The sequence below is a fragment of the Kogia breviceps genome, chromosome 10 (assembly GCF_026419965.1).
Source record: "Kogia breviceps isolate mKogBre1 chromosome 10, mKogBre1 haplotype 1, whole genome shotgun sequence".
NCBI classification, from domain to species: domain Eukaryota; kingdom Metazoa; phylum Chordata; class Mammalia; order Artiodactyla; family Physeteridae; genus Kogia; species Kogia breviceps.
In genome coordinates this window covers 32,923,017-32,950,798 of record NC_081319.1, presented here as the reverse complement: position 1 = coordinate 32,950,798, position 27,782 = coordinate 32,923,017, and the positions used below count along the sequence as shown (strand labels likewise).

At 36.9% G+C, this 27,782-nt stretch overlaps 1 protein-coding gene and 1 non-coding gene across 27 annotated transcripts in view; one reads left to right on the top strand and one right to left on the bottom strand.

The window, feature by feature from the left end:
• Positions 1-27,782, top strand: part of CCDC66 (coiled-coil domain containing 66) — a 109,761-nt gene that overhangs the window by 3,968 nt on the left and 78,011 nt on the right. For 7 of the 26 annotated variants that reach the window (XM_067043863.1, XM_067043867.1, XM_067043869.1 and 4 more), the window contains exons 4-12: positions 5,389-5,833; positions 7,440-7,605; positions 7,792-7,895; positions 9,301-9,458; positions 10,369-10,470; positions 25,719-25,850; positions 26,241-26,491; positions 26,704-26,788; positions 27,600-27,761. In XM_067043863.1, coding sequence (XP_066899964.1) covers positions 5,389-5,833; positions 7,440-7,605; positions 7,792-7,895; positions 9,301-9,458; positions 10,369-10,470; positions 25,719-25,850; positions 26,241-26,491; positions 26,704-26,788; positions 27,600-27,761 — 1,605 coding nt within the window. Of the gene's footprint in view, positions 1-5,388; positions 5,834-7,439; positions 7,606-7,791; positions 7,900-9,300; positions 9,459-10,368; positions 10,471-25,718; positions 25,851-26,240; positions 26,492-26,703; positions 26,789-27,599; positions 27,762-27,782 lie in introns of all 26 variants that reach the window. The other 19 variants (XM_067043864.1, XM_067043872.1, XM_067043870.1 and 16 more) reach the window with 9 other exon arrangements.
• LOC131764736 (U6 spliceosomal RNA) lies at positions 16,851-16,957 on the bottom strand. The gene has a single exon (XR_009337937.1). It is a non-coding gene; the product is annotated as a U6 spliceosomal RNA (small nuclear RNA).

Here is a 27,782-nt window from a genome sequence, read left to right as displayed (position 1 = left end):
GCTTGAGAACCCAACATATCAATTACTTGATAAATGGGTAATGCTGATCAGAGTAATTCCACAAGCTACCTATAAAAATTATTACATGCACACACACACACACAGTATATACATACCTTGTGTGTTCCCTTAATCACAGAATACAGATTGTATAGTTTTTTCCTAACCCTGCCCTATTAAAATATTGCAACTAATTGTTCTTATTTGAGTCACATTAACAAATACAGTGCTCCTTTTCATGCTCCTAGATAGAAATCAGCTATTACACATAGTTTTTTTTTTTTTTATCTTCACCTGACCTCAATTCTCTCGCACACGTTCCCTCTTCGATTGTGTCCTTAATGGAAGTGCTTTGGTCACTTCATTTGTGAAGACATTTCATTATCTTTTTAACCAACTTAGAACATCTGGAGATCCCCTTTTATGCATGTAATAAACAACGTTACTAGTCTTGGACTTTTGGTAGAATCATTACAAAATTTCTTTTAGCAGTTTAGGGATTTTTTTATTCTAGGATTCTTCTTTCCAGAGTAACTAATAAGTCTCTGCTGATGTTGATCTTAAATTATTTATTGTCTTAAAGCATATTGTTTGGGTTTATTTCTCTTGCTTTGGGGACTCCAAAATACTGATGCATGGTAACTATGTGAAGTGATGGGTATGTTAATTAGCTTGATTGTGGTGATTATTTCACAATGTATACATATATCAAATCATCAAATTTTACACCTTAAATATATATAATTTTTAACGGTCAGTTAAATCTCAGTAAAGCTGGAAAAAAATACTGATGCAACCTGAATCTCCTTTCTATATTGACTTTATTTCAAGGAGCTTCTCTTCCCTTATTTATAGAGGTTCCTAAGATGCTTATTTCTTTCTTTGCTCTTCACAGAAGACAAAAACCAAAAACAGTAGTGCTGTCTTCCGTTTTTTGTTTTAATCAGTTTTTTAGTTTCCAAAATCTCACAGTTCTGTAGCTATATGTTGAATTCTCTGTTCTGTAAGTTATTCATGAATTCACTCATCATAGTGCTTTTCTTCTCCTGGGGTAAGCTCCTAAGTGACTATACTACCTACATTTCTGTTTTTCCTCTTCCTCACAGGTTGAATTACTGTCATGTACATAGTGTGCTCTTTAAACACTGAACTCTGTCTCATCATCATCAAGTTTAACAAACTGTGGTCAGAGTACTTTAATTCTTTCAAAATCTCTCCTGTACTTTTCTTTAATCTGTGGTAGTAAATATGAAGTAAAGATGGTTACCAGTCTAATTTCTTAAGCTTTTATAGGAAGGTAAATGAGAGAAGTATTAATTATTCAATGTCATGGGTAATTTATAAATTCTAAACTCAAAATTATCTCACGATTAGTTGAAATATAAAACATCTTAAAATTTTCGCAGGTATTTCTATGTGTGAGAGTCAGAATAGTAACACACTAAAAGATGTATACAATGTTAGTGCTAGGTAGCACATTTTATATTTTAAAATGTTAATCTTCTCTGATTCTTTCTGGCATTGGGATCCTGGTCCCATATAAATTGTGAAGTCGGCCAGCGTTAAATGCATTGGACGCTGTCTTTGTTTATATTTTTTTAATATTAGGAAAAGTACGGGTACGATCAAAACTCGGTAAGAGAGCAGAATGCTACATAAAAATGTTTATGATGTGAAGACCTATTTGATGTATTAAAATTCATCTAATCCATTAAACACTTGGGAAATTATTTGGGCTAGATTGCTTTTTCCTGTTAATTAACCTGAACATAATTGAATATTTATGTGGTAGTTCATGGATTTTTCTAATGCCTCCACCTATTGCTCTTCTCTGGCATTAAGCTACAGACATATTCAGGATTGAGCTGCATGTGTATTGATCTCATGCCAGACATTGCTACCCCCCTTTTTTTTAATTACATAATTTTTAGATGGCCTTTTCTGTATGTTACTTCTGATTTAAGTGGAATGTGGCAAAATAGTTCTAGTTAAATTGGAGCGCCAATTAATAGGTTTCTGTTTAACAAGGATTTACTGCACCTGTAAAACTCCGTATGTTTGTACAGCTCCATTTTTGGCTTTATTTGTTCTGTGACTGTGAGAGAAAAATGGAGTAAAACCTAGTCCATGTTTCCTAGAAGCAGGGGTGTCAGTCAGGTAAATAACTATATAATACAAGTAGAATAAAATGTGTGCCATTCTAGGGTTATAAAAAGAAGAAAACTGTAGAAAAATAAAATGTGTGCCATACTAGGGTTATAAAAAGAAGAAAACTGTGGAAAGCAGGTCTTTGTGGTTCAGGGAGACAGGGAATGCTTCATAAATGAGGTGACACTTTAATTAGAACTTAAAAGCTGAAGGAGATTTTCATAGTGAAAGAAGTACAGTAGTATATTCTAAACTCAGAAAATAGTGGGCAAAAATACCAAGGTACAAAACAATTTGCATTTGGGGGATGGTGTGTATATCAGCGGGGAATGTAGAACATAAAACTTAGGGAGGGTGGTTACAATCATGAGGTGTTTAAATGTATACACAGAGGGTTTGAACTTATCTGCATGTAGGGAGCGTTAAAGAATTTTTGAAAAGTAGACTAGATATGATTTGTGTTGTAGAAAAGGGCTTCAGGCAATTCTGTGAAGGACAGATTATCATAACAGGGACACTACTTAAGGGCCAATTATATTAGTCCAGGGAGAGTCTTATGAGACCCTGAAGCATGGTGGCTAGCAGAATGGAAAGAAGGCGACAAAAGTGAGAGACTTTTAAGATAACGTTTAGGGAATACACTACACTTCTTAGCAGTTTGAGTGAGAAACTGATTAGAGAAACGAAATACTCAGCTGTTAATGATCCCAAAAATGTCAGTATGAGTCAAAGAAGGGTAGTATTAGTAATAGCTGTAGTCGTTGGAGACTGGGGTGGTAGAGTTTAGCTCTGTAACCTATATGCATTCTGCTGATAATTTGCCTAATTCACACAATGGTTTTCAAAAACTAGAATGAATTGTGAGTGTCTAAAAAATGGAACTTTTAAGGTAAAATATGGCATTCTTGGTTCTCTTGAAATGCTGGATGATCTAGCAAGTAGACTCAGATTCCTCTTTGGCAATGTAGGCTGCTTCTGAGAGGTGGCTGCCTCCTTTAGACAGAAAAGTGCTCTTCAGTTATCCTAGTTCCCACCCAGGCTAATTTACAGTAGGTATTTAAATTGGCCACCTCTCATTTAGAGTTAGTTATATAAAAATAGCCACAGAGATAGGAGGGTAAAAGGACATTTTATTTTATTTTATTTTATTTTTTTTTTTGCGGTATGCGGGCCTCTCACTGTTGTGGCCTCTCCCGTTGCGGAGCACAGGCTCCGGACGCGCAGGCCTAGAGGCCATGGCTCACGGGCTTAGTTGCTCTGCGGCACGTGGGATCTTCCCGGACCAGGGCACGAACCCGTGTCTCCTGCATCGGCAGGCGGACTCTCAACCACTGCGCCACCAGGGAAGCCCTAAAAGGACATTTTAGATTGTGGTATTGGTATTATCAAAAGTCTAAAGCGTGGAATAAAGGATGTAGGTGAGGTGAAGAGGGTAATAAAGAGATTTTACTACTGATAATACAGGTACATTTTGAAAACAAAGGTAAAATGGGGTTGATTCATTGGTCACAGTGTGGTGTATTACGTCATTTTTGAAAGACAAGGACATTTGGGATATGATAAGCCAGATGAAAGCCATGTGGCATCTACCCCACTCCTTGATAACAAGAATCTTGTCTTACTCATTTTATACCTCCAACATCTTTCCCAGAGTGTTGATCACCTAAAAAGCAACACGTAGTATTTATTGAATGACTGTTTAATTATTTCATGTTAGATGGGTTTGCAGAAATGTACAGTGGGATAGATTTGAGATAAGGTGTAATCAGTAGTGTGGTAATGAAAACCTGAATTTAGGTGTATTGTCATGTAAAAGGGGAGAAAAAGATATTTGGAAGGAAGAAATGACCAGTACTTGCTGGTAAGCTAAAGAAGACCGTGAAGGAGGATAAAGAGTCAAAGATGACTCCTTGCTGGTCTGAAAGATTAGAACAACAGTGCTACAGAAATAAGATATTTTGGAAAGGGGAGCTAATTTGGGGGAGAGAGGTAAAGAATTCAATCTTTAAAATGGTATGGTTGAAGATAGTAATTCAAAAAAATTTACTGAAACCTACCCTGTTCCACTCACTGTTCAGATACTGGGGACACAGCAGTAGACAAAGCAAACAAAAATCTCTGCCCCGTAGAATTTGCGTTAGAAAAAGGTGGGAACTCCCCTGGTGGCGCAGTGATTAAAAATCTGCCTGCCAGTGCAGGGGACACAGGATCCATCCCTGGTCTGGGAAGATCCCACATGCCGCAGAGCAACTAAGCCCGTGCATCACAACTACTGAGCCTGCGCTCTAGAACCCGCGAGCCACAGCTACTGAAGCCCGCACGCCTAGAGCCCATGCTCCGCAACGAGAGAAGCCACTGCAATGAGAAGCCCGTGCACCTCAATGAAGAGTATCCCTGCTTGCCACAGCTAGAGAGAGCTTGTGCACGGCAACGAAGACCCAATGCAGCCAAAAATAAATTAATAAATTTTTTTAAAAGGTGGAATGGGCAGAAAATAATCAAAATAAATATAGAATATTACAGGAAAAAAGTGCTATAGAGAAACATGAGAGAAAGGGAAAGGGGCACGGTCATTTCAGGGGCACGGTAGCCTTGGGAATGTGGGGAGTGCTAGGGAGGTGGGAGTGAAGTTAGAGCAGGAAGCCTGCAATTTTTAATACGGTGTTCAGAGAAGACCTCACTGAGCCAGTGATGTTGAGCCAAGATTTGAACGTGGTGAGTGAATGAGCCATGTAAAATCTGAAGGAATAATGTCCCAAGTAGAGGCACTAACTAATGCTAAGGCCTATGACTGGAGGTTCTTATTGAAATTGAGATTATGGAGGGATTACAGTTACAGGTAGTTAAGACAGGAGTTAGGTTAGAGAGAGGGATGGTGACCCACAAGCTAAGTTATTCAAGGAATAAGGGCTAGTAACCTACAGGTATAAATGCCTGTAAAGAAAGGTAGTGTGGGTGTTAGAATCATGACATGAGATTCAAAGCTGAAGCAGAATGGACTGTAAACACCTAGAATAAAAGTTGTTTTGTAATCTTCATTATCCTGAAATAAAATAATCCCAGTTGTTAATGAAGCTTTCAAGTGAAGATTTGTGAAGGTTAAGTGTTAGTTTCTCACGGGTATATTATCTAACTAGCAAAATGAGAAAAAGTTTCGAAGCCTGACTTATCACTGACTATATAAAGATAACTGTTGATTTTTCGTGGGCTCTTGTAAAGAATAAATTTCTGGTGTTTTAGCAGATGGGAAATAAGACCAAGATTGCAAAATGTCCTTTAAGAAATAAACAAACTGGATACATTCTGAAATCACAAAATACTTGTGTCAGGACTGAAAAACTTTCGCAGAAGAAGAGAATTGGTTCAGAAACTTCATTGGCAAAAAGTGAAAAAAATAGTATGACTTTTTCACCCACTAAGGATTTATGCAAGCAGTATGCAGATAAAGACCATCTTCATATCCAGAAAGAAATTTCACCTGCAACCCCTAATATACAGAAGACTAGAAACAGTATAAATGCATTTGTAGTAGCTAAACAGAAGCCTTGCGAAAAGCACATCACAGCTGAAAATGTGAAGAGCAGTTTGGTGTGTCTAACACAAGACCAACTACAACAGATTTTGATGACTGTAAACCAAGGAAATAAATCAGTTTCCCTGACTGAGAATGGAAAGGAGGAAACAAGTAAGATTTTTCTGAAGTTTTAATATTAATTTTTTCAATATGTAAGTTTTAGAATTTGAGTTTCATTGGATTTTACATAACTGTGCCTCTTAAATTCTAGTTTAACATGTAACAATGTTTTAAAATAAATATTTGTTTAGAAAACATTCTCATAGGCAGAATTACTTTTGTAGTTAAAATATGCCATGTTTTAAGGTTAATGCTCAGAATATTATTCTCATGTAAGATGGCCTTAAGAAACCCAGTTTCTGTGGATTCTAGATTTTAGTACAGAAAACTATTGTACTAATTTTGGAAGGTAGGAGGTTTTACTTACATGAAAACCAATTATGTAAAATGTTCTAAAAAATTGCTATTGTATTTCTAATGAACAGCGAGGGAATTTTGCTATGAAGATTGGGCATGAGTTGCTGAAAAAGATTATTTTCCTGGCCCTGGCTTTTGCTCTTCCTGACTCTCAATCCTTGCTAAGAATTGGCAACACTGGGCTTCCCTGGTGGCACAGTGGTTGAGAGTCCGCCTGCCGAGCAGGGGACACGGGTTCGTGCCCTGGTCTGGGAAGATCCCACATGCCGCGGAGCGGCTGGGCCCGTGAGCCATGGCCACTGAGCCTGCGCATCCGGAGCCTGTGCTCCGCAACGGGAGACACCACAACAGTGAGAGAAGTAGTGGCGTATTATATGCCTTCTATTTTACTCGTCAGGGTATTGTATTGTGTTTTTAAAAGCCTTCTAATTTCAGCTTTGAGCTAAGGAATTGTGACTATGAATAGAAATATTATTAAAATTTTGTCAAGCAACTGTGAAATAAATAAAAATAAAATTAACAGTCACCAAGAAAAGGCCCCACAACTGGTCTGGGGACCAGGTAGCTCCTTAGCACTCCCAAGGGCCTCAAAATGGAGTCATTTGCCTTCTCTTGTTATAGATTATTCTTTGTAAAGTCAGGGAGCTACCTTTTATCTTTAAGGCTAGAATTCTAGCTCAGAGAACAAAAAATAAAAACTTACTAGGCGTAATGAGAGATGATATCAATAAAGTTAAAAGCAGAATTTGCCTAATCATATAATGACCTGCATATTAGATATGCTTTCTCTCCATTGGGAGAACTATCACATTGAGGGATTTTTGAGCGAAGCATATGAGCCCTGTGTAAAACATTTGGAATAGATATAGCTGGGATATAGAGACAGTGGTCCATGGAAAAGTTCATCACTGATTGCTTTCCCAGGTAAATGAGAAAAATAAGGGCAAGGTAATGAGTTTTTTTTAAAGCTGTTTGTATTTATTCTCCTTTAAGTTGTGATTTGTATTATCATTTATATTATTTGTAAAAGTGTTGTTGGCAAGAGTAAATGGAGGTTTTTTTGGTTATTTTCTTATTTGAAACAAAAGTTTGTATGGCTGTGGCCATACCTCTGGGCCATTTAACCTCTGAGGCTCAGTTTCCTTTTTTGACAAAAAGGGAATCATAATATGCACTGCAAGGACTGCTGTGAGAGGTGATTAATTAGATGATGTGTAAAGCCATGTTTTTTAAAACTGCGTAACTGTGTTAAGATAAGGTATTATAGATGTAATTTTAAAACATGCATTTTACCTTCTAGGTCAGTATAGTCTAAATTTAAACAATATTCCTGATCAGCCAAAGGATGAGAATATTATGGGACTTCCACAAAAAACTGAGGCCATTTCATCTGTTCAGGATGAAAAAAAGTCTGTTTTAAATGAAAATCAGGTGACATCTAATCAGTATGAGCAGAAAATTGCCACGTATGTAACTCACATCTGTTGTTGTGGGGTCATCTTGGGAATATGGTTTTACTTTTCCTTGACTTGTATGTGAAATATTTACTCTGAAGACTAGAGCTATTTAAAAGTTTATTACTTAATATTTATGGAGTAAGTTGTATAGAAACATATGGTAAGGTTTCTGTTATTCTTTGTGTCTTGTCTTAGAGAGAATATATGGAAACCAGCTGACATATTCAGTACTCTGGGAGAAAGAGAACGTGGTAGAGGTTTGTTGGAAGCAAAAAAAGCCCAGTGGAGGAAAGAGCTTGGTAGGTAATTATTGCACCTTTTATTATAGTTTTGTTGGCTTAAGGAATGTATGTTGAGGATGAAGTACATCTTGCAGTATGATATTATCAAAAACCTTGTTTTATAACATTCACCATCTAGAATAGTTCTCTGCAAATGGCATAAGAAACTTTGTGATTTCACATTCCCTTATGTTATATCTTTTTGTTTGCTGCTCTGTGGTGTGCACCAAAAGCCACAGATGAACATTAATATCATCAGTATCCTTCTGGAGCTCAAAGATTCCTAAACATTTCTCATTTCCTGAGAATCCATTTTCATATTTTTCCATTACAGAAATTTTATGGGTTAAAACGGTTTTATTTTAAAATAATTCAGTTTAAAAATTGAAACATTCTAATCAAGAATCATCAATATGATATCAATCAGTATATCCCATACAAAAATAAGCTTATTTCTTTTTTTCAGTCTGTAGACATCATAACAGAAAAAGTTATAATTTCTGTTAAGTAGGGTCTTAAGGTAAGTAAGATAATAACTAAGAAACTCCTGTTACTTCTTGGACTAGACTTAGGGTCCAGGTATCAGAGTTTGGAAAATACACGAGGTAATAGTTGTACTTAGGAATAGTTGTACTAAAAGCATGAAGATGGGATTCACTGTCCAGTGAACTGGAAAGTCCTGCCAGTTAGTCACAACCCTTCCAGGATAGGTGATATAGAAAAAGAGATAAGCGAAGAAATAGGGAATGAATTGATGTTGGAAGTCAAAGTAATTAATAAAGAAATTAAATGTATGGTAGCAGTATCAGAAGGTTTGGAGATCTGATGTGTTTTATATCATAATTGCAGCTTTAAATGTTTTTTCAGTACAAATTTGGACACATGATTTTATGTACTTTACTTTTCAGCAGTTATAAATAATAATGGCTGACATTTATTAAATATTTACTTTGTGTGAGGCCCTATACTGAAAATAGGCGCTATTATTACTCTGGTTTCACAGAATAAAAAATGGGACTTAGAGGGATGAACATCATTTTGCGCACAGTCACACAGCCGGGAAGTGGTTGAACCTGAATTTGACCCCGGGGTTCTCTGACTCCAGAGTTCTAGCTTTTAAGCCTTTTAGTAATAATTAAATGAACATTACTGTAGAGTAGAACCTCATAATAATTAGCATAATATAAAATATGTTCTGAAAAAATTACTCCTTATTTATAATTGTAGTAAAACAAACATTTTTACATCCATTTATGCCATACTTAAATTTGGTTCTGATTAAACATTTTCTTTTATTCCATATCCTTAAAATTCTTCTCTGTCTTGTGAGTTAATCTCCTTCCTAAGAAATAGTTTTGATCTGTGTTGGAATCTGCATTCTTTAAGAAGGTCATGATTTGTTTACGTCATTCTTTTTTTACAGTTTTTGTATATTTTTTAAAAAGGACATTATTTACAGATGAACAGGTTGCTTTAAAGAAGAAAGAAAAAGAAGCTTCTGAAAAATGGAATAATCCATGGAAAAAATCTGAAAGTGATAAAATAGTATGGGAAAAACTTCAAATTCTTGATCATGCTAAGGTAAAAGTATCAAAATCAGGCACTTACGCAATATAAGATACCTTAACTGCAATTTTTTAATGCTAAACCTTGTTTATATCATAACAGCTTATTTTTTAAAAAATAAATTTATTTATTTATTTATGGCTGCATTGGGTCTTTGTTGTTGCACGCAGGCTTTTCTCTAGTTGTGGTGAGCGGGGGCTACTCTTCGTTGCAGTGCACGGGCATCTCATTTCAGTGGCTTCTCTTGTTGCGGAGCATGGGTTCTAGGCGCACAAGCTTCAGTAGTTGTGGCTCACAGGCTCTAGAGTGCAGGCTCCGTAGTTGTGGTGCACAGGCTTGGTTGCTGCACGGCACGTGGGATCTTTCCCGACCAGGGCTCAAACCCCTGTCTCCTGCATTGGCAGGCAGATTTTTAACCACTGTGCCACCAGGAAAGTCCCTCATAAAGCTTATTTTTTAAGCTTATTCATTTTTTTAAAACTCACTTTTCATATGGTATTTTAAAACAACGTTATTTTGAATTAAATTATGACCTCAGCTACTCTGTTTGCATTCTGTAAATAGTCTTACTATGTTAGTAGGTGAGTGTAAAGGCCCCTGGCACCTCCTTTAGGCTTCTATAAAAGAGCTCCACGATGTTATAGATCACCACAGAGCTCTACCACTGACCATGTGGTATCCACTACAAGGTTATCAAATCAAACATAAGTGATTGCTTATCAAACATAAGTATATACCATGTGTCCAGAGCTCTACCACTGACCATGTGGTATCCACTACAAGGTTATCAAATCAAACATAAGTGATTGCTTATCAAACATAAGTATATACCATGTGTCCCTCGGGTAGTGCTTTGGGGACCTTTAAATTTTGCATGTATTTAATACTAGACAAAAAGTGCCCTTGTTTTTCTTTTTGTTTTTAGACTTCTGCTAGCTCTTCTAGTATTCTGTCACAGTCTCCCAGTCAGGTAATGGTGATCCAGGCTGATGAGCACTCACTACCTAGAGCTAGTGAGATTTTAGAGGTAAGTTCTAAATGTCATTACTTTGAATATATAAGCCTGTTAGTACTTGATGACTATATAACGTATTTTCCTTGAAGAAGTGAATCTAAATACTCTTTTAAATTACCAGTTAATTTTTATCAAGTGCAGTATGCTCCTTAATTTTTTTTTAATTAATTTATTTTATTTTTGGCCGCGTTGGGTCTTCATTGCGTGAGCTTTCTCTAGTTGCAGTGAGCGGGGGCTACTCTTTGTTGCGGTGCTTGGGCTTCTCATTGTGGTGACTTCTCATGTTGCAGAGCACGGGCACTAGGCATGCGGGCTTCAGTAGTTGTGGCGCATGGGCTCAGTAGTTGTGGCTTGCAGGCTCTCGAGCGTTAGGCTCAGTAGTTGTGGTGCACGGGCTTAGTTGCTTCGCGGCATGTGGGATCTTCCTGGACCAGGGTTCAAACCCGTGTCCCCTGCATTGGCAGGTGGATTCTTTTTTTTTTTTTTAACATCTTTATTGGAGTTTAATTGCTTTACAATGTTGTGTTAGTTTCTGCTGTATAACAAAGTGAATCAGCTATATGTATACACATATCCCCATATTCCCTCCCTCTTGCGTCTCCCTCCTACCCTCCCTATCGCACCCCTCCAGGTGGTCACAAAGCACCGAGCTGATCTCCTTGTGCTATGCAGCTGCTTCCCACTAGCTAGCTATTTTACATTTAGTAGTGTATACATGTGAGTGCTACTCTCTCACTTCATCCCAGCTTACCCTTCCCCCTCCCTGTGTCAAGTCCATTCTTTATTCCTGTCCTGCCCCTAGGTTCATGAGAACCTTTTTTTTTAGATTCCATATATGTGTGTTAGCATGCAGTATTTCTTTTTCTTTTTCTGACTTATTCACTCTGTATGACAGACTCTGGGTCCATCCACCTCACTACAAATAACTCAATTTCATTTCTTTTTATGGCTGAGTAATATTCCTTAGTATATATGTGTCATATCTTCTTTATCCATTCATCTGTCGATGGACACTTAGGTTGCTTCCATGTCCTGGCTGTTGTAAATACTGGGCAGGCGGATTCTTAACCACTGTGCCACTGGGGAAGCCCCGCTCCTTAAAATTTAAAAAAGTTATTAACTATTTCTTTTTTTCCTTCCTAATGAACATTTACATTTTAACAAATGTATTCTGAAAATAAGGCAGTAACCTAAAGGTATGATTCTGGTGGTAGACATTTTCAGTACTGGTAGAGTTCTTATAGAATCCCGCCAGTTAGATTGTTTGCATGGCAGCTTGTTCTGCTCCATATAGGACTGACTAGCCTACATCAGTTTATAGTCTGTTGATAATTTTACGTTAACAAAAGGAATGAAATATGAATTACGTTTTTCTATGTTCCCAAAAGCACTTTGACCAAATGTTAAAAGGCAATAAATTAGTCTTGCTAGAAGTTATTTTGGAGAACTCTATAGTTCTGGATGATAATTCTAAGTTTTTAAAGTTTAGAAATTGATGCATGCACATACTACTAAAAACTGCAAATAAAACTGCTCATGTTGTTGAGAATCAGTTGTAAGTTTATTTACTTTTCAACATTAGGATTAAAAAAACTTTAATGCTAAAAATATTAGGTATTTCTGTTACCGAAATGTCAGTTGAAGTGTTAGCATATCATTTATTATTGCTTATTTTGCATGGCTTTTTAGGTCATTTATTATCTGGGAGTAATCCATACTATGATTGTTAATGCAAATAAAGAATTAACCATTTAAGGTGACTTTTAGTTTTTTTGCTCTTTTTTTTTTTCAATGATAACATGCATCATTTTTTTAAAAAAATAATCTAGAAAACCAGTGAAGTTATTTATATTTTGTAGTCAGAGATAGGGGTTGGGGATGGGAGAAAGACTAGAAAGAAAATCATATACTAAATCCAGGGTTGGACAACCAAGGATTAGAGTATGGTTATCTATGCATATTTTTACTGTTCAAATGTAGTTTTTATGTGTTTATGTGTGAATGCTGTAAGATAATGGAGAGGTGCTACTGGGAGGACATGAACTGTAACCAAAAAATCCCCCTTTAAATACCTGAAAGCAGTTGGTTTCATAAATCCCAGCCATAGCTACAACCATTTATATTACTTGAATATTAAGTTAACTTCTTCATGTAATTGAGAGGAAGAGAAATTTAGTTGCAAGCAGAATCATCAAGGCCAATTTTGTTAAAACATGAGGTAATGCATATAAAGTGTGTAAGACAGTGGCTGACATATAACAAGTGTTTAATGAAAGTTTGCTCTAGTTATAATTTACAAAGCACAGGTCCATTCTGAACCCTGAGGCTGCTAAGAGTCAATCCTCTCACCATCTTCCTTTCCTGTCTCTTCTTGATTCTCAGTCTTACTCCCCTCCCCCAGTTGAATGGCCCTGTATTCTCTTTCCTGTATTGTTCAGCCCAAACATTTTTTTACACTGTGCAGCTTAAAATTTCTTTTTGTGTTTCTAAGAAATTTACGTACAGCCTCAGCCTTTGTGAGAATACCTCACCTCCATGAAACCTTGTGTTTCCCTAATGACTACCCCTTCCTGGGAAGCCTCTTAAGTGAAGGGAGTATATTCTAGCATACTAACATGGGATAGAAAGTGAGGTTATCATTCTACTAGCTTCTTATGGCTACCACCAGACCATAGTTCTGCAGTTAGCCAACAAAAAATTCCTCTTAATTTTTGGTGGTAAAAATTTGGTGGTAAAGTATACATAACATAAAATTTACCCTTTTATGGTGGTAAAGTATACATAACATAAAATTTACCATTTTAATCATTTTTAAGTGTACAGTTAAGTGGCATTAAGTGCATTCACACTGTCTTGCAACCATCACCACTATCCATCTCCAGAATTTTTTAATCATTCCAAACTGAAACTACCCATTAAATAGTAACTCCCCATTTCTCCCTCCCCTTAGCCCCTGGCAACCACCATTCTACTTTCTGTCTCTATGAATTTGATTATTCTCAGTATGTCTAAGTGGACTAACACAATATTTGTCCTTTTGTGTCTGACAGATTTCACTTAATGTTTTCAGGGTTCATCCATGTTGTAAGCATGTATCAGAATTCCATTCCTTTTTAAAGCTGAAAATATTCTACTTTATGTATGACACTACATTTTGTTTATCCATTCATCCAAATGTTGATGGACATTTGAGTTTTTACCACCTTTTGGCTATTGGGAATAATGCTGTTATGAACCTTGATGTACAGATAATCTTTCCAAGTCTGTATTTGCAAATCTTCTGGGTATATACCTGTAAGTGAAATTGCTGGATCATATGGTAATTTTATGTATTATCTTTTTATGTTAAATGTTTACCAGTTTTAATTTGATAATTTTATTTTTAATTATTATACTGTTTCCACAGCTCCTGCACCATTGTGCATTCCCATCAGCAGTGCACAAGGGTTCTGATTTCTTTACATCTTCACCAACACTTGTTCTTTTCCTTTTTTCTTTTTTTTTGGTTGACAGCCATCCTAATGGATGTGGAGTGGTGTCACATTGTAGTTCTGATTTACATTTCCCTAATGATTTGGGATGTTGAGCATTTTTTCATGGGCTTATTGGCCATCTGTATATCTTCCTTGGAGAGATGTCTATAAGTCCTTTGTCCTTTTTTTTTTTAACATCTTTATTGGAGTATAATTGCTTTACAGTGGTGTTAGTTTCTGCTTTATAACAAAGTGAATCAACTGTACATACACATACATCCTCATATTTCCTCCCTCTTGCGTCTCCCTCCCACCCTCCCTATTCCACCTCTCTAGGTGGTCACAAAACACTGAGCTGATCTCCCTGTGCTATGCAACTGCTTCCCACTAGCTATCTGTTTTACATTTGGTAGTATATATAAGTCCACGCCACTCTCTCACTCATCCCAGCTTACCCTTCCCCCTCCCTGTGTCCTCAAGTCCATTCTCTACATCTGTGTCTTTATTCCTGTTCTGCCCCTAGGTTCTTCTGAACCTTTTTTTTTTTTAAGATTCCACATATATATATATATATATATATGTTAGTTATACGGTATTTATTTTTCTCTTTCTGACTTATTCACTCTGTGTGACAGACGCTAGGTCCATCCACCTCACTACAAATAACTCAATTTCATTTCTTTTTATGGCTGAGTAATATTCCATTGTATGTATGTGCCACATCTTCTTTATCCATTCATCTGTCGATGGACACTTAGGTTGCCTACATGTCCTGGCTATTGTAAATAGAGCTGCAGTGAACATTGTGGTACATGACTCATTTTGAATTATGGTTTTCTCAGGGTATATGCCCAGTAGTGGGATTGCTGGGTCATATGGTAGTTCTAGTTTTAGTTTTTTAAGGAACCTCCATATTGTTCTCCATAGTGGCTGTATCAATTTACATTCCCACCAACAGTGCAGGAGGGTTCCCTTTTCTCCACACCCTCTGCAGCATTTATTGTTTGTAGCTTTTTTGATGATGGCCATTCTGTCTGGTGTGAAGTGATACCTCATTGTAGTTTTGATTTGCATTTCTCTAATGGTTAGGGATGCTGAGCATCCTTTCATGTGTTTGTTGGCAATCTGTATATCTTTGGAGAAATGCCTATTTAGGTCTTCTGTCCATTTTTGGATTGGGTTGTTTGTTTTTTTGATATTGAGCTGCATGAGCTGCTTATAAATTTGGGGGATTAATCCTTTGTCAGTTGCTTCGTTTGCATATTTTCTCCCATTTTGAGGGTTGTCTTGTTTTCCTTTGCTGTGCAAAAGCTTTTAAGTTTCATTAGGTCCCATTTGTCTATTCTTTTTATTTCCATTTCTCTAGGTGGTGGGTCAATAAGGATCTTGCTGTGATTTATTTCATAGAGTGTTCTGTGTATGTTTTCCTCTAAGAGTTTGATAGTGTCTGACCTTACATTTAGGTCTTTAATCCATTTTGAGTTTATTTTTGTGTATGGTGTTAGGGAGCGTTGTAATTTCATTCTTTTACATGTTGCTGTCCAGTTTTCCCAGCACCACTCATTAAGGAGACTGTCTTTTCTCCATTGTATATTCTTGCTTCCTTTATCAAAAATAAGGTGACCAGGGCTTCCCTGGTGGCGCAGTGGTTGGGAGCCTGCCTGCCAATGCAGGGGACGTGGGTTCGTGCCCCGGTCCGGGAAGATCCCACATGCCGTGGAGCATCTGGGACCGTGAGCCATGGCCACTGAGCCTGTGCGTCCGGAGCCTGTGCTCCGCAGCAGGAGAGGCCACAACAGTGAGAGGCCCGCGTAAAGCCAATAAATAAATAAATAAATAAATAAAAATAAGGTGACCATATGTGCGTGGGTTTATCTCTGGGCTTTCTATCCTGTTGTTCCATTGATCTATATTTCTGTTTTTGTGCCAGTACCATACTGTCTTGATTACTGTAGCTTTGTAGTATCATCTGAAGTCAGGGAGCCTGATTCCTCCAGCTCTGTTTTTCTTTGTCAAGATTGCTTTGGCTATTTGGGGTCTTTTTGTGTTTCCATACAAATTGTGAAAGTTTTTATTCTAGTTCTGTGAAAAATGCCAGTGGTAGTTTGATAGGGATTGCATTGAATCTGTAGATTACTTTGGGTAGTATAGTCATTTTCATATTGTTGATTCTTCCAATCCAAGAACATGGTATCTCTATGTGTTTGTGTCATCTTTAATTTCTTTCATCAGTGTCTTATAGTTTTCTGCATACAGATCTTTTGTCTCCTTAGGTAGGTTTATTCCTAGGTATTTTATTCTTTTTGTTGCAGTGGTAAATGGGATTGTTTCCTTAATTTCTCTTTCAGATGTTCATCATTACTGTATAGGAATGCAAGAGATTTCTGTGCATTAATTTTGTATCCTGAAACTGTTCCAAATTCATTGATTAGCTCTAGTAGTTTTCTGGTAGCATCTTTAGGATTCTCTATGTATAGTATCACGTCATCTGCAAACAATGACAACTTTACTTCTTCTTTTCCAATTTGGATTCCTTTAATTTATTTTTCTTCTCTGATTGCTGTGGCTAAAACTTGCAAAACTATTTGAATAACAGTGGTGAGAGTGGACAACCTTGTCTTATTCCTGATCTTAGAGGAAATGGTTTCAGTTTTTCACCATTGAGGATGATGTTGCCTGTGGGTTTGTCATATATGGCCTTTATTATCTTAAGGTATATGTGGCCTTTATTATGTTAAGGTAAATTCCCTGTATGCCTACTTTCTGAAGGGTTTTTATCATAAACGGGTGTTGAATTTTGTCGAAAGCTTTTTCTGCATCTATTGAGGTGATCATATGGTTTTTCTCCTTCAGTTTGTTAATATGGTGTATAACATCGACTGATTTACGTATATTGCAGAATCCTTGCATTCCTGGGGTAAAAATATGGAATGCTTCATGAATTTGTGTGTCATCCTTTTGCACGGGCCAAGCTAATCTTCTCTGTATTGTTCCAATTTTAGTATATGTGCTGCCGAAGCGAGCACCTTTGTCCATTTTTGAACTGGATTTTCTTTTTTGTTGAGTAGTAGGAGTTCTTTACATATTCTGGTTATTAACTCCTTATCAGATATATAGTTTACAGGTATTTTCTTCCATGAGTTGCCTTTTCACTTACTTCGTAGTGTCCATTTTTGTACAAAAGTTTTTAATTTTGATGAAGTCCATTTTACCTAATTTTTTGTTTTTGTTGCCTGTGTTGTTGGTGTCATATCTAAGAAATCATTGTGGAATCTAACGTTGTGGAGCTTCCCCCTCTGTTTTCTTCTAAAGGAGTTTTATAGTTTAGGTCATTGATCCATTTTGAGTTAATTTTTATATATGGTGTAAGGTAACAGTCCAGCTTCATTCTTTTGCATGTGGATATCCAGTTTTCCCAGCACCAGACTGGTCTTTCCCCATCAAATCATCTTGGCACTCTTGTCAAAAATCATTTGACTGTATATGAAAGGGTTTATTTCTGGGCTCTCCATTCAGTTCATTTGTTCTGTATGTCTGTCTTTATGCCACTGTTTCACTGTTTTGATTACCATACCTTTGTAGTAAGGTTTGAAATCAGAAAGTGTTAAGTCCTCCAATTTTCTTTTTCAATATTGTTTTACCTATTCCGGGTTCCTTGAGATTCCATATGAATTTTAGGATGCATTTTTCCATTTCTGCAAAAAACATCAAGATTTCATAGGGGTTGCTTTGAATCTGTAGCTTGCTTTAGGTAATCGTGACAATACGAAGTCTTCCTATCCATGAAGGTAGGATCTTTCATTTCCATTTATTGATATTTATGTCTTTAATTTCCATCAGCAATGTTTTGTAGTTTGCAGTGTACATGTCTTTGGCCTACTTGTTCCTAAGTATTTTATTCTTAGTATTTGGTACTATTGTACATGGAATAGTTTTCTTAATTTTCTTTTCCCAGATTGTTCATTGTTAGTGTATAGAGATGCAACTGATTTTTTTCTCCTGGTTTTGTATCCTGCAACTTTGCTGAATTTGTTTTATTCTAACAGTTGTGTGTGCGTGTGTGTGTACAGACTCTTGAAGGTGGTGGTTATTGTGCAGCATATGAGTTTGATGTGGATCCTTTTGATATTATATTTTCTTAATGAGTAGATACACAAACACCAGTCTGCATTAATGCCCAAGATATTCATATATGCTGACATCACTGAATTACATATATTTATCTTTTCCTTTTTTTTTGGCATTTCAGCTTTCTGACTTTTAAAAATATTATGTATTATTTCTGACACACAAAAGGATATGTTGACCTTAAAAAACAAAAGAGCAAGTTATTTTACCAGCAACATGCGTTTATTTGGGAATAGTAGACAGTTGTAATTCAGGACAAGCAAACTGTGACAAACCTTAGGCAAGTTTGGAGAACAGGAGAGGAACTTGATTTTGTAGAGGAAAGGAGGAACTGGGGAGAGCTGTGGTAGCTGCAGGTGGTGGGAAGCTTGTTGCTAGTCAGAAGGAAATCTTGGCAGGGTCTGTAAGCTGTGGTGAGTCATAAATGGGTGGGAGCTCCCCCTTCAGGGCTTTCTGACTCCATTTAAAATGAGGTTTCCTTTATTCTTTTTCCCAGGTATAAAGGATAATCCATAAAACATTTCTATCCATGTCATGTACCAAAAAGAGCTCATTATAGCATGGTTTAGAGTTCAGCAAGAATTTCTCTAGATTTATAGCACTTACAGGACAGGATTTTTATTTATTTATTTATTTTTGCGGTAGGCGGGCCTCTCACTGTTGTGGCCCCTCCCATTGCGGAGCACAGGCTCCAGACGCACAGGCTCAGTGGCCATGGCTCACGGGCCCAGCCGCTCCGTGGCAAGTGGGATCTTCTCGGACCGGGGCACGAACCCGTGTCCCCTGCATTGGCAGGCGGACTCTCAACCTCTGTGCCACCAGGGAAGCCTAGGATTTTTTTTTTTTTTTAAATAGCCGGTCACAACCCAGTAGAATAAAAATGGAATACCTAGAACCTTTATATTCCATTTGTTGTCAGGTTACTTTAGAATTCTGAGAAGAGTGTTTGTGAATTATGAAGCCCTTTCCACAACAGAAATGGGTTGTGACTAAGTTATAAACTAGTACCAGTCCACTGATGGCCTAATTTCAGAAGAAAGAAATACAGTAGCTTGACCAAAATGAATTGGTCCTAGCCAGAGCTTCCCTTTGCCTCTCTATACTGGGCAGTCTTGGAATCGAGGACCCTATCTCAGTCCTCCAAAATTAAACTTTATGGAAGGAAATCCTCTTCCTTATTCAAAACTGAGTTGAGGGGAATTCCCTGGCGGTCCAGTGGTTAGGACTCCGTGCTTCCACTGCACAGGTTTGATCCTTGGTCAGGGAACTAAGATCCCGCATGCCGTATGGCAGGGCCAAAGAAAGAAAAGAAAGCAAACAACTGAATGGGTCTCTTTGCCTTATCAGAAAGATTTAATAATTAAATAAAATAAGGAAATTGATTTGTTTGAGGGCCTGTTAGGATCCAAGAAGTGTACTAAGTACTTTGTATACCTGTGAATCCCCTTTTAGATTAAGAGGCAGAACTTACTAACAACTAAACAGGTGGAGGAGAGCACTGAGAGTAAGTTGTGTACGCCAGTTACCCATAACACTAAACCTAGATAAATCCTCTTAAGTTAGGAAGAGAACAAAATAAACCTCAATTAGAAGAGATAGATCATGAAAATAAGGAGTTTTCCCACCAGCTGTTGGTGGGAATGTAAATTAGTATAACCTTTATGGAAAACAGGATGGAGTTTCCTCTAAAAATTAAAAACAGAACTATCATACAATCCAGCAGTTCTAATTCTGGGTATTCTTCCATAGGAAAAAAAACCACTAAATTGAAAAGATAATATGCATCCCATGTTCATTGCATTTTACAATAGGGGAGATACAGAAGCAACCTAAGGTCTATTGATAGATGAATGGATTAAGATGTGGTATATGCATATAATGGCATGTTACTCAGCCATAAAAACAAATGAAACCTTGCTATTTATAAAAACACGGACGGACCTAGAAGTCTATCCACTTACTTCACTTAATGCTAAGTGAAGTAAGTCAGAGAAAGACAAAGAATACTGTATGATTTCACTTATATGTAGAATCTAGGAAACAAATGAACAGAACATAATGAAGCAAACAGACTCATAGATACAAAGAATATACAAGTGGTTTTGCTAGAGGGGAGGGGGTGGGGGGATAAGTGAAATAGGTGAGAGAAATTAAGAGGTATGAGCTTGTAGTTAAAAAATATATGAACCATGGAGATAAATGTACAGCATGGGGAATATAGTCAATAATACTGTAATAACTTTGTATGGTGACAGATGGTAAGTAGACTTATTGTGATCATTTTGTAATGTATAGAAATATTGAATCACTATGTTGTGCACCTGGAACTAGCATAGTGTTGCAGGTCAGTTTTACTTAAATTTAAAAATTAAAAAAAAGGAAAGAAAATAAGGGCACCAGTCGGTGAAATATATAATGAATGAAAATGGCATTGCAGGTAGAGAGTGAATTATTAGTAACTTAATATATAATGCCAATAATTATGAAAACTTAGATGAAGTGGGTAAATTACTGGAAAAGTTATAACTTACAGGAACTGACTTAAAAAGAAGTAAAAAGCTTGAATAATTATGTAACTGCTAAAGTAATTGTAGATCTGGGTAAAAAAACACTTTCCCACAAGGAAAATAAAATGCCCACATGGTTTTACTGACAATTTCTACCAAACTTTAAATAAATAAATCCCAAATTTATTCAGATTTCCAGGCAGTAGAAATAGGAAATGGCCCCCAACTCATTCTGCAAGCCCAGTGTAAACTTGGTATTAAAGCCAGAAAAGTAACAAAAAAGGAAAATTATGTTTATTTCATTCATGAATATACACACAAAAATTCTAAAAAATATATTAAGTAAAATTTGATAATGTGTAAAAAGGTAATACCTCATGACTAAGGTTCATAATGGGTTAAGGGAATTTTTAAAAATCCACAAGTATAGTGTACCATTTTAACACAATAAACAAAACATTTCAGTAGATGCAGGAAAAGCATTTGATAAAACTCAAAGCCAGTTTGTTAAGGACAGTATTTCAGGCAATTAGACTAGAAGGAATTTCCAGTTGAGTATTTAAAAAAACAACAACAACAACCCTATAGCAAACATCATACTAAATGAGAAATTTTAGTAGTATTCCCTTTAAAATTAAAAATTAAATAAAAGGCCCATATTATTATTACTATTTGTTATTGGTAGTCCTAGCCAGTATTGCAGGACAAATTAAAAGTCTTAAGAACTGGAAAGGGAAAAATAAAACTGTAGCAATTTGTCATTTATATAGAAAACCCAAAGAATCTATGGGCAAAATATTTTAGAAATTAAAAGTGAGAATTAATAATTTGCTAGGCCATAAAGTCTCAACAAATTTCATAGGTTCATATTACACAGAATATGTTATCACAGTGGAATTAAGCTAGATATCAGTAACAACAAAATTTCCAAATGTTTGATATTTAACCAATAGTCTTCTAAGTGAAAGAAAACAGAATTAGAAAGTGTTTTGAACTGAATGATGATGAAAATATTATATATGAGAACATATGAGCTTCCTATGCTTGGAAATTTATAGGCTTAAATGCATTTCTTGGAAGAGAAAGACTGAAAGCAAAACATAAATGATCTAAGTATTCATTTCAAGAAGTTAGAGAAAGAATTGCAACAATTTAAACCCAAAGGAAGTAGAAGGAAGGAAATAAGGTCAGAATAGTTGGATACAAGCGGCCCTCCGTATCCATGGGTGCCAGATCCATGGATTCAACCAATCTCGGACTGAAAATGTTTGGAAAAAACTTCCAGATACCATGAGTTTTTTTGTTTGTTTTTTGCAGTACGTGAGCTTCTCACTGTTGTGGCCTCTCCCGTTGTGGAGCACAGGCTCCGGACGTGCAGGCTCAGTGGCCATGGCTCACGGGCCCAGCCGCTCTGCGGCATGTGGAATCTTTCCGGACCGGGGCACGAACCCGTGTCCCCTGCATCGGCAGGCGGACTCTCAACCACTGCGCCACCAGGGAAGCCCGATGCCATGAGTCTTAATAAGATACTTAACACCTCTGTGCCTTAGTTCTCATTTCTATAAAAATGATGCCTACCCCATAATTTTATCATGGAAATTAATGTACATAAAATGCCCAGCAGTGCTTGTAACACAGTGTTGTCAGCCAATCGTATTATTATTGTTATTATTGTGAGGGCTAAAAAAGATAACATACATAAAGTTCTTTATAAAAATGTATAATAAAGTGACTATTTAGTTTTTAAAAAAAAGGAAGAAAATATCAGGGAAAAAATACTCCAGAAAGTTTCAAAAAGCCAAACTTCAATTTGCTACGCACTGGCACCTAGTTATGTAGCATACACATTCTGTTAGGTATTATAAGTAACCTAGAGTTGATTTTAAATACACATGAGGATGTGCGTAGGTTACATGCAAATACTACACCATTTTATATAAGGGACTTGAGTATTTGCCAGTTTTGGTATCTTCAGGAGGTCCTGCAACCCAATACCCCACAGATAGCAAGGGACGATGGTGTTAGTAAAATTGGAAAATAAGGAAAAGACTGAACAGATATGGCTCCAAAGATATGGCCAATAAGCACATGAGAACCAGGATTTTAGCCATGTGCACAACTATAGTCCTGGTTCCAGAGATTTTTACAGTTACTTTCAAGTTCAAAGTACTCCAACCCACCCTCCAAAATGATTGTAGCTCTTGGTTGTGCTGCTCTTCCTCTTGGAAGATCTGGTTTTTTTAGCCCAGTGTCCTGAAACCACCCACCACCCAGAAGAATGCCTTTCATGCCTACTGAGTGGATAAGATGAGTAGGTGGACAGACTGTCTAAAGTGAGGAGGCTCTTGGTGTCTGGACTTGGGAATCATGCACTGGCAAGCAGGACTATTCTGGACCATGGCAGAGTCACCACTGAGTGTTCTCCTTTCACAGACATGCATTTTTAGACTGCTTTAAGGGGAGAATTAAATGAAACAGAACTAAGCATGTCTAGGTGACCATTTGAAAGCCTCTACTTTCAGTTCTGATATAGCAGCTGCCATTCATACAGCATTATATTAGGAGTAAGACTAACATTTTCTAACATAGAAGAACTTGAAGGTAACTAAAAATTTACATTAAGACCTGTAATATTAGGAACTGTTTGTGGGGAAGTGTGTATTGAGTACCTGTGAAAATGAGTTTTCACTCAAGGCTGTCACTTGAGAACAGGCTCAAAATAGGTGTTTAGAAAAGGAGCTTTTATGTAGGGGAAGGGGCATCTGAGGTCAATAATGTGAAAGAGAGAAAGTGAAAAAGTGAGTGAACCTAGAGAAAGAGGATTCTTTCCTTAGCCATGTTGAAGCATTAACAGAAGGGAGGTGCGAGATCTTCATCAGAACACATTTGTTACACAGTGAGTCTTGCATTTTACACACATTTGCCTTACTCAGGTTTCAACTAAAATGAGCTCAGTAATCAAAAGGGAGTTTTCGTTTACCTACCACCTCTCCCACCCCCCAGTTCCTTATACTTTCATTCCTCTAACTGAATGCACGTCGGTGAAGACTTGTAAAAAAGAAAGTAATAATTTAAAGAGTTTTCTAGTCGGTTGGAAAAGTGAAATGAGTTATTCAGCTGGCAAGCAAGACAAGGATGTAAGACATCCTTGAGTAAGAAGTTGAAGACTGAATTGGAAGAACTGATTATTAAATTTTCCACAGGATTGTAAATATAAGACATGTATATAAAACATTTGATGAGGATTTTAGGAATTTTCAATGGTATTTTGACTTGTGTCTTATCCTTGAATAATTTGAAACCCAACCACAATTTGAAACCACATCTGGTTACATCAAACTTCAGAAACAGATTACAGAATTCTATGTTGATTCAATGCCATATTGTGAATTTGTTTTTTTTTCTTTTTTGGGGGGGGCATGCCGTGTGGCTTCTGGGATCTTAGTTCCCTGACCAGGGATTGAACCCGCTTCATTGGCAGTGAAAGTGCAGAGTCCTAACCACTGGACTGCCAGGGAATTCCCTGTGAATTTCTTATAAGGAGTTCAAAGGGTCCTTTTTGTTTTCTTCCAGTTTGACCTCTAAAATAACATTTCTAAAAATAGAAGAACTGTTAAATCACTTACCTGAAGATAATGCTCCTTTTTGGTTTTTTGTTGTTGTTTTGCAGTACGCGGGCCTCTCCCATTGCGGAGCACAGGCTCTGGACACACAGGCTCATGAGGCCATGGCTCACGGGCCTAGCCACTCCGTGGCATGTGGGGTCTTCCCGGACTGGGGCATGAACCCGTGTCCCCTGCATCGGCAGGCGGACTCTCAACCACTGCGCCACCAGGGAAGCCCGATAATGTTCCTTTTGAAGTGGTTCTTTTAGGCTTAAATAAATAGGGTTGGTTTTTATCTGCTTAAAAATGTGTGGGAGCACCTGAGATACTAAGATTTTTCCTTTTTGTGTAAGTATTTCCTTTGATCAAAGCAATTGGTTGAAAACTAATGAGCTTTGCCATTATATTATTCTGTCAAACTATTTTTAAAATTATGTCCTGTGGTTATGTCATGTGACAAAATGTTTTGTTGCTTAGCTCTTGAATTTTAGGACAGTTGGAGTAGAATATATGCTTTCCTTTTTGTTAAAGCATACTAAACTCTCATAAGTTAAAGGAACAATAAATTTTTATGCTACTGTTTTTATTTTTCTTAAAATTCAAGGACTTAATCTGGACACAATATATTTTTCTTATTGAAATGTCATAGATCATGCTAGGGGGTGTAGCAGCAGAAATGGGAAAAAAAAGGTATCTAAAAGAGACATTATGATTCAGTAGAGAAAGCCTCTAGCTCTATTACATCCTCCTGGCTCTTGGTCCAAAAGCAATGTTTTTGTGTTCTGAAGCCACGTGTTAAACAGTATTCATCTATTTCAGGTTGTCAATGATTCCTTTCAAAGTAAATGAGACTATATTAGGATAGAAATTTGAAAATCCTATAATTGGTTTGGAGAAAATTTTCTATTTTTCATTAGAAAATCTCCTTTCTTTACACTTACTTAGTTATCTTTATCCTTCTGCTAGTATATGTTACAAATATGATTCTGAAAATTAGAATATATCTACTTAATTCTTGTATACTCGAAATTTTTTAAAGTATTATTTATTTATACATTTATTTATTTATTTTTGACTGCGTTTGGTCTTTGTTGCATGCGGGCTTTCTCTAGTTGTGGTGAGCGGGGGGGCATTACTCTTCGTTGCGGTGCATGAGCTTCTCATTGTGGTGGCTTGTCTTTGTTGCAGAGCATGGGCTCCAGGCATGCAGGCTTCAATAGTTGTAGCATGCGGGGACTCAATAGTTGTGGCTCACGAACTCTAGAGTGCAGGCTCAGTAATTGTGGCACACAGGCTTAGTTGCTCTGCGGCATGTGGGATCTTCCTGGACCAGGGCTTGAACTTGGGTCCCCTGCATTGGCAGGCAGATTCTTAACCACTGTGCCACAAGGGAAGTCCCTCAAATTTTTTTGTTTAACATTATTGTTTCTCTTAGAGATAAATACCTTACCACGTTAAATCTATATAAATTCTTTGGAAAGATTTGTAAATATAAAGTGGTTGGAAAAAGAGGTAAACTTTTGATGGTATTGATGACTGTTGTTTAGGAAGCAGTACTGACGGAGCGCCCTTTCAGTGCTGTGAAACAAGAACAGCAGAGAAAATGGATTGAAGAGTTGAACAAGCAAATAGAGGATGACCGGCAAAAAAAAGTAGAGGAAAAAATTATATCTTCAAAGGTAATTTATGAAGTTTTATCGGTATGAAGGGGATAAAAATAATTTCAGAGTCTCTAATCATAAACTTAAAAGTATCCTGAAACTATTTGACAAGACTATTCAAATTATTCCATATTTGCTCTTGTGAACCTTTCGTTGAATGAATTCAGTGTGATTTTGCATAGCTTTTTGTAACTAACTTTTAAAAAATTTCCTAATTTGAATTTTTCATATTCTCCAAGCTTAGTTGTCTAAGTATATGGAATCAATACAGGATACAGTTTTGTTAATCTTTATGATGCTTGTTCTGCTGTGTGGTGACTTTTAGAAATCATGTTTATTTGTCATTTTGGATTTTAAACGTAAGAAGAGTTGGAAGAGTTCTTAGCAGTTCTTATTTGTTGTGATTAGGGTGAGGAACATGACAGATGGGCAATACATTTTGATTCATTCAAGAGTTGTCCTGGTTCTCAGTCTCAGCTGTCCTCTCAGTCAACGCAAACACAACCAGAGTACTTCTGTGTCTCTCCGGACGCTCAGGACCTGGCTGATATCAGCAGTCTATATACACCTGCAGCAGGAAGCCAGGCTGAACCTTCAGAGGAGGAGCGCGTGGCAAGACCTGTTAGAGACGTGGCTGTGGAAAGCAGTAAGAAAAGGAAGTAAGTGCCTCCTTCAGCACCTGTTGGTGTTTAAGGAGGTCTGTGTACTGCTTTAGGATTGTTTTTGTATTTGTATCTTAATTGGTTTCAGGTTTGGTGTTTTCCTTTACAGTAGAAATGACTAGTAGATACATTTCAAACAAAAATGACTTAGCACCTTGTTAAACCCACCTTTGGGGGGTTTTAAATAGCTAATGGATCTGTCTTGCCAGCTTTCTCCGTTCTATGACTGCTCTTTTGGACCCAGCTCAAATTGAGGAACGAGACAGGAGACGACAAAAACAGTTAGAACATCAGGTATTGCTTTGTCAAATGTTGTTCTTTGCCTTAATCATTAGTAGTCATGGCCTAGATACCTAAGTAAATGGAAATTAAAAATCCAGTATAAACTTACAGAACCGGCCCTGCACAGTCCTGTGATGAATCTAATTCCTACTCCAACTGGCATTATATTAGAATTATACTTATGTTGAGAACCAGACAGTATCATGTAGTACAGCCACCTGCCTTCCAAGGACTTCAGGTCTTTATTGTTTAGGTTGTGTATCTGAAATGACACTAAATCTTAAGTTGGTATTGGATATTTTTTCCTCCAATTCTCCTGAATTCTGTTCAGGATGAGAATTAGTTCTCTGAAAGGGAAATAGATACAAGGGATTAAAGTAGAATTATGATTAAGAAATCTAATGGATAATATAAGAAAGGAAACTAAGATTAAAATTTTGTCCTAATTTTAGTCTAATACTAAAGGGACTTAAATGTCTAATAATTTGGCAAAATCTCTACTATATGAAGAATTTGGCTTGGTTACTTGCAGTCGGTTAAGTGAACAGACATTTATAGAACATCTGCTATTTTTACCGGGCACTATGCTAAGCACTGAGATTGTTTCTTCAGTTGTTTTTCTCTTAGTTCTTCTACGAGCCCTCCTGGGGTTAAAGAAAAAGCATGTAGAACTTGATGGGAGATGGGAAAAATACATTGGGAACCTGACATTTTAATTTAACTCATACGTATTACTCTCTATATATTGATAAACATTTTTGAAACACCAGATGCTTTATGGATTTTTTTAAAATTTATGACAATAATTTATGTTTATGACTAGAAAGCCATCACTGCTCAGGTAGAAGAGAAGCGCAAGAAGAAGCAGCTCGAAGAAGAGCAAAGAAAGAAGGAGGAACAAGAGGAGGAGCGTCGCTTAGCACGGGAACAAGAAGAGATGCAGAAACAGTATGAAGAAGATATACTTAAGCAAAAACAAAAGGAAGTAGGTATTTATATCCTAACT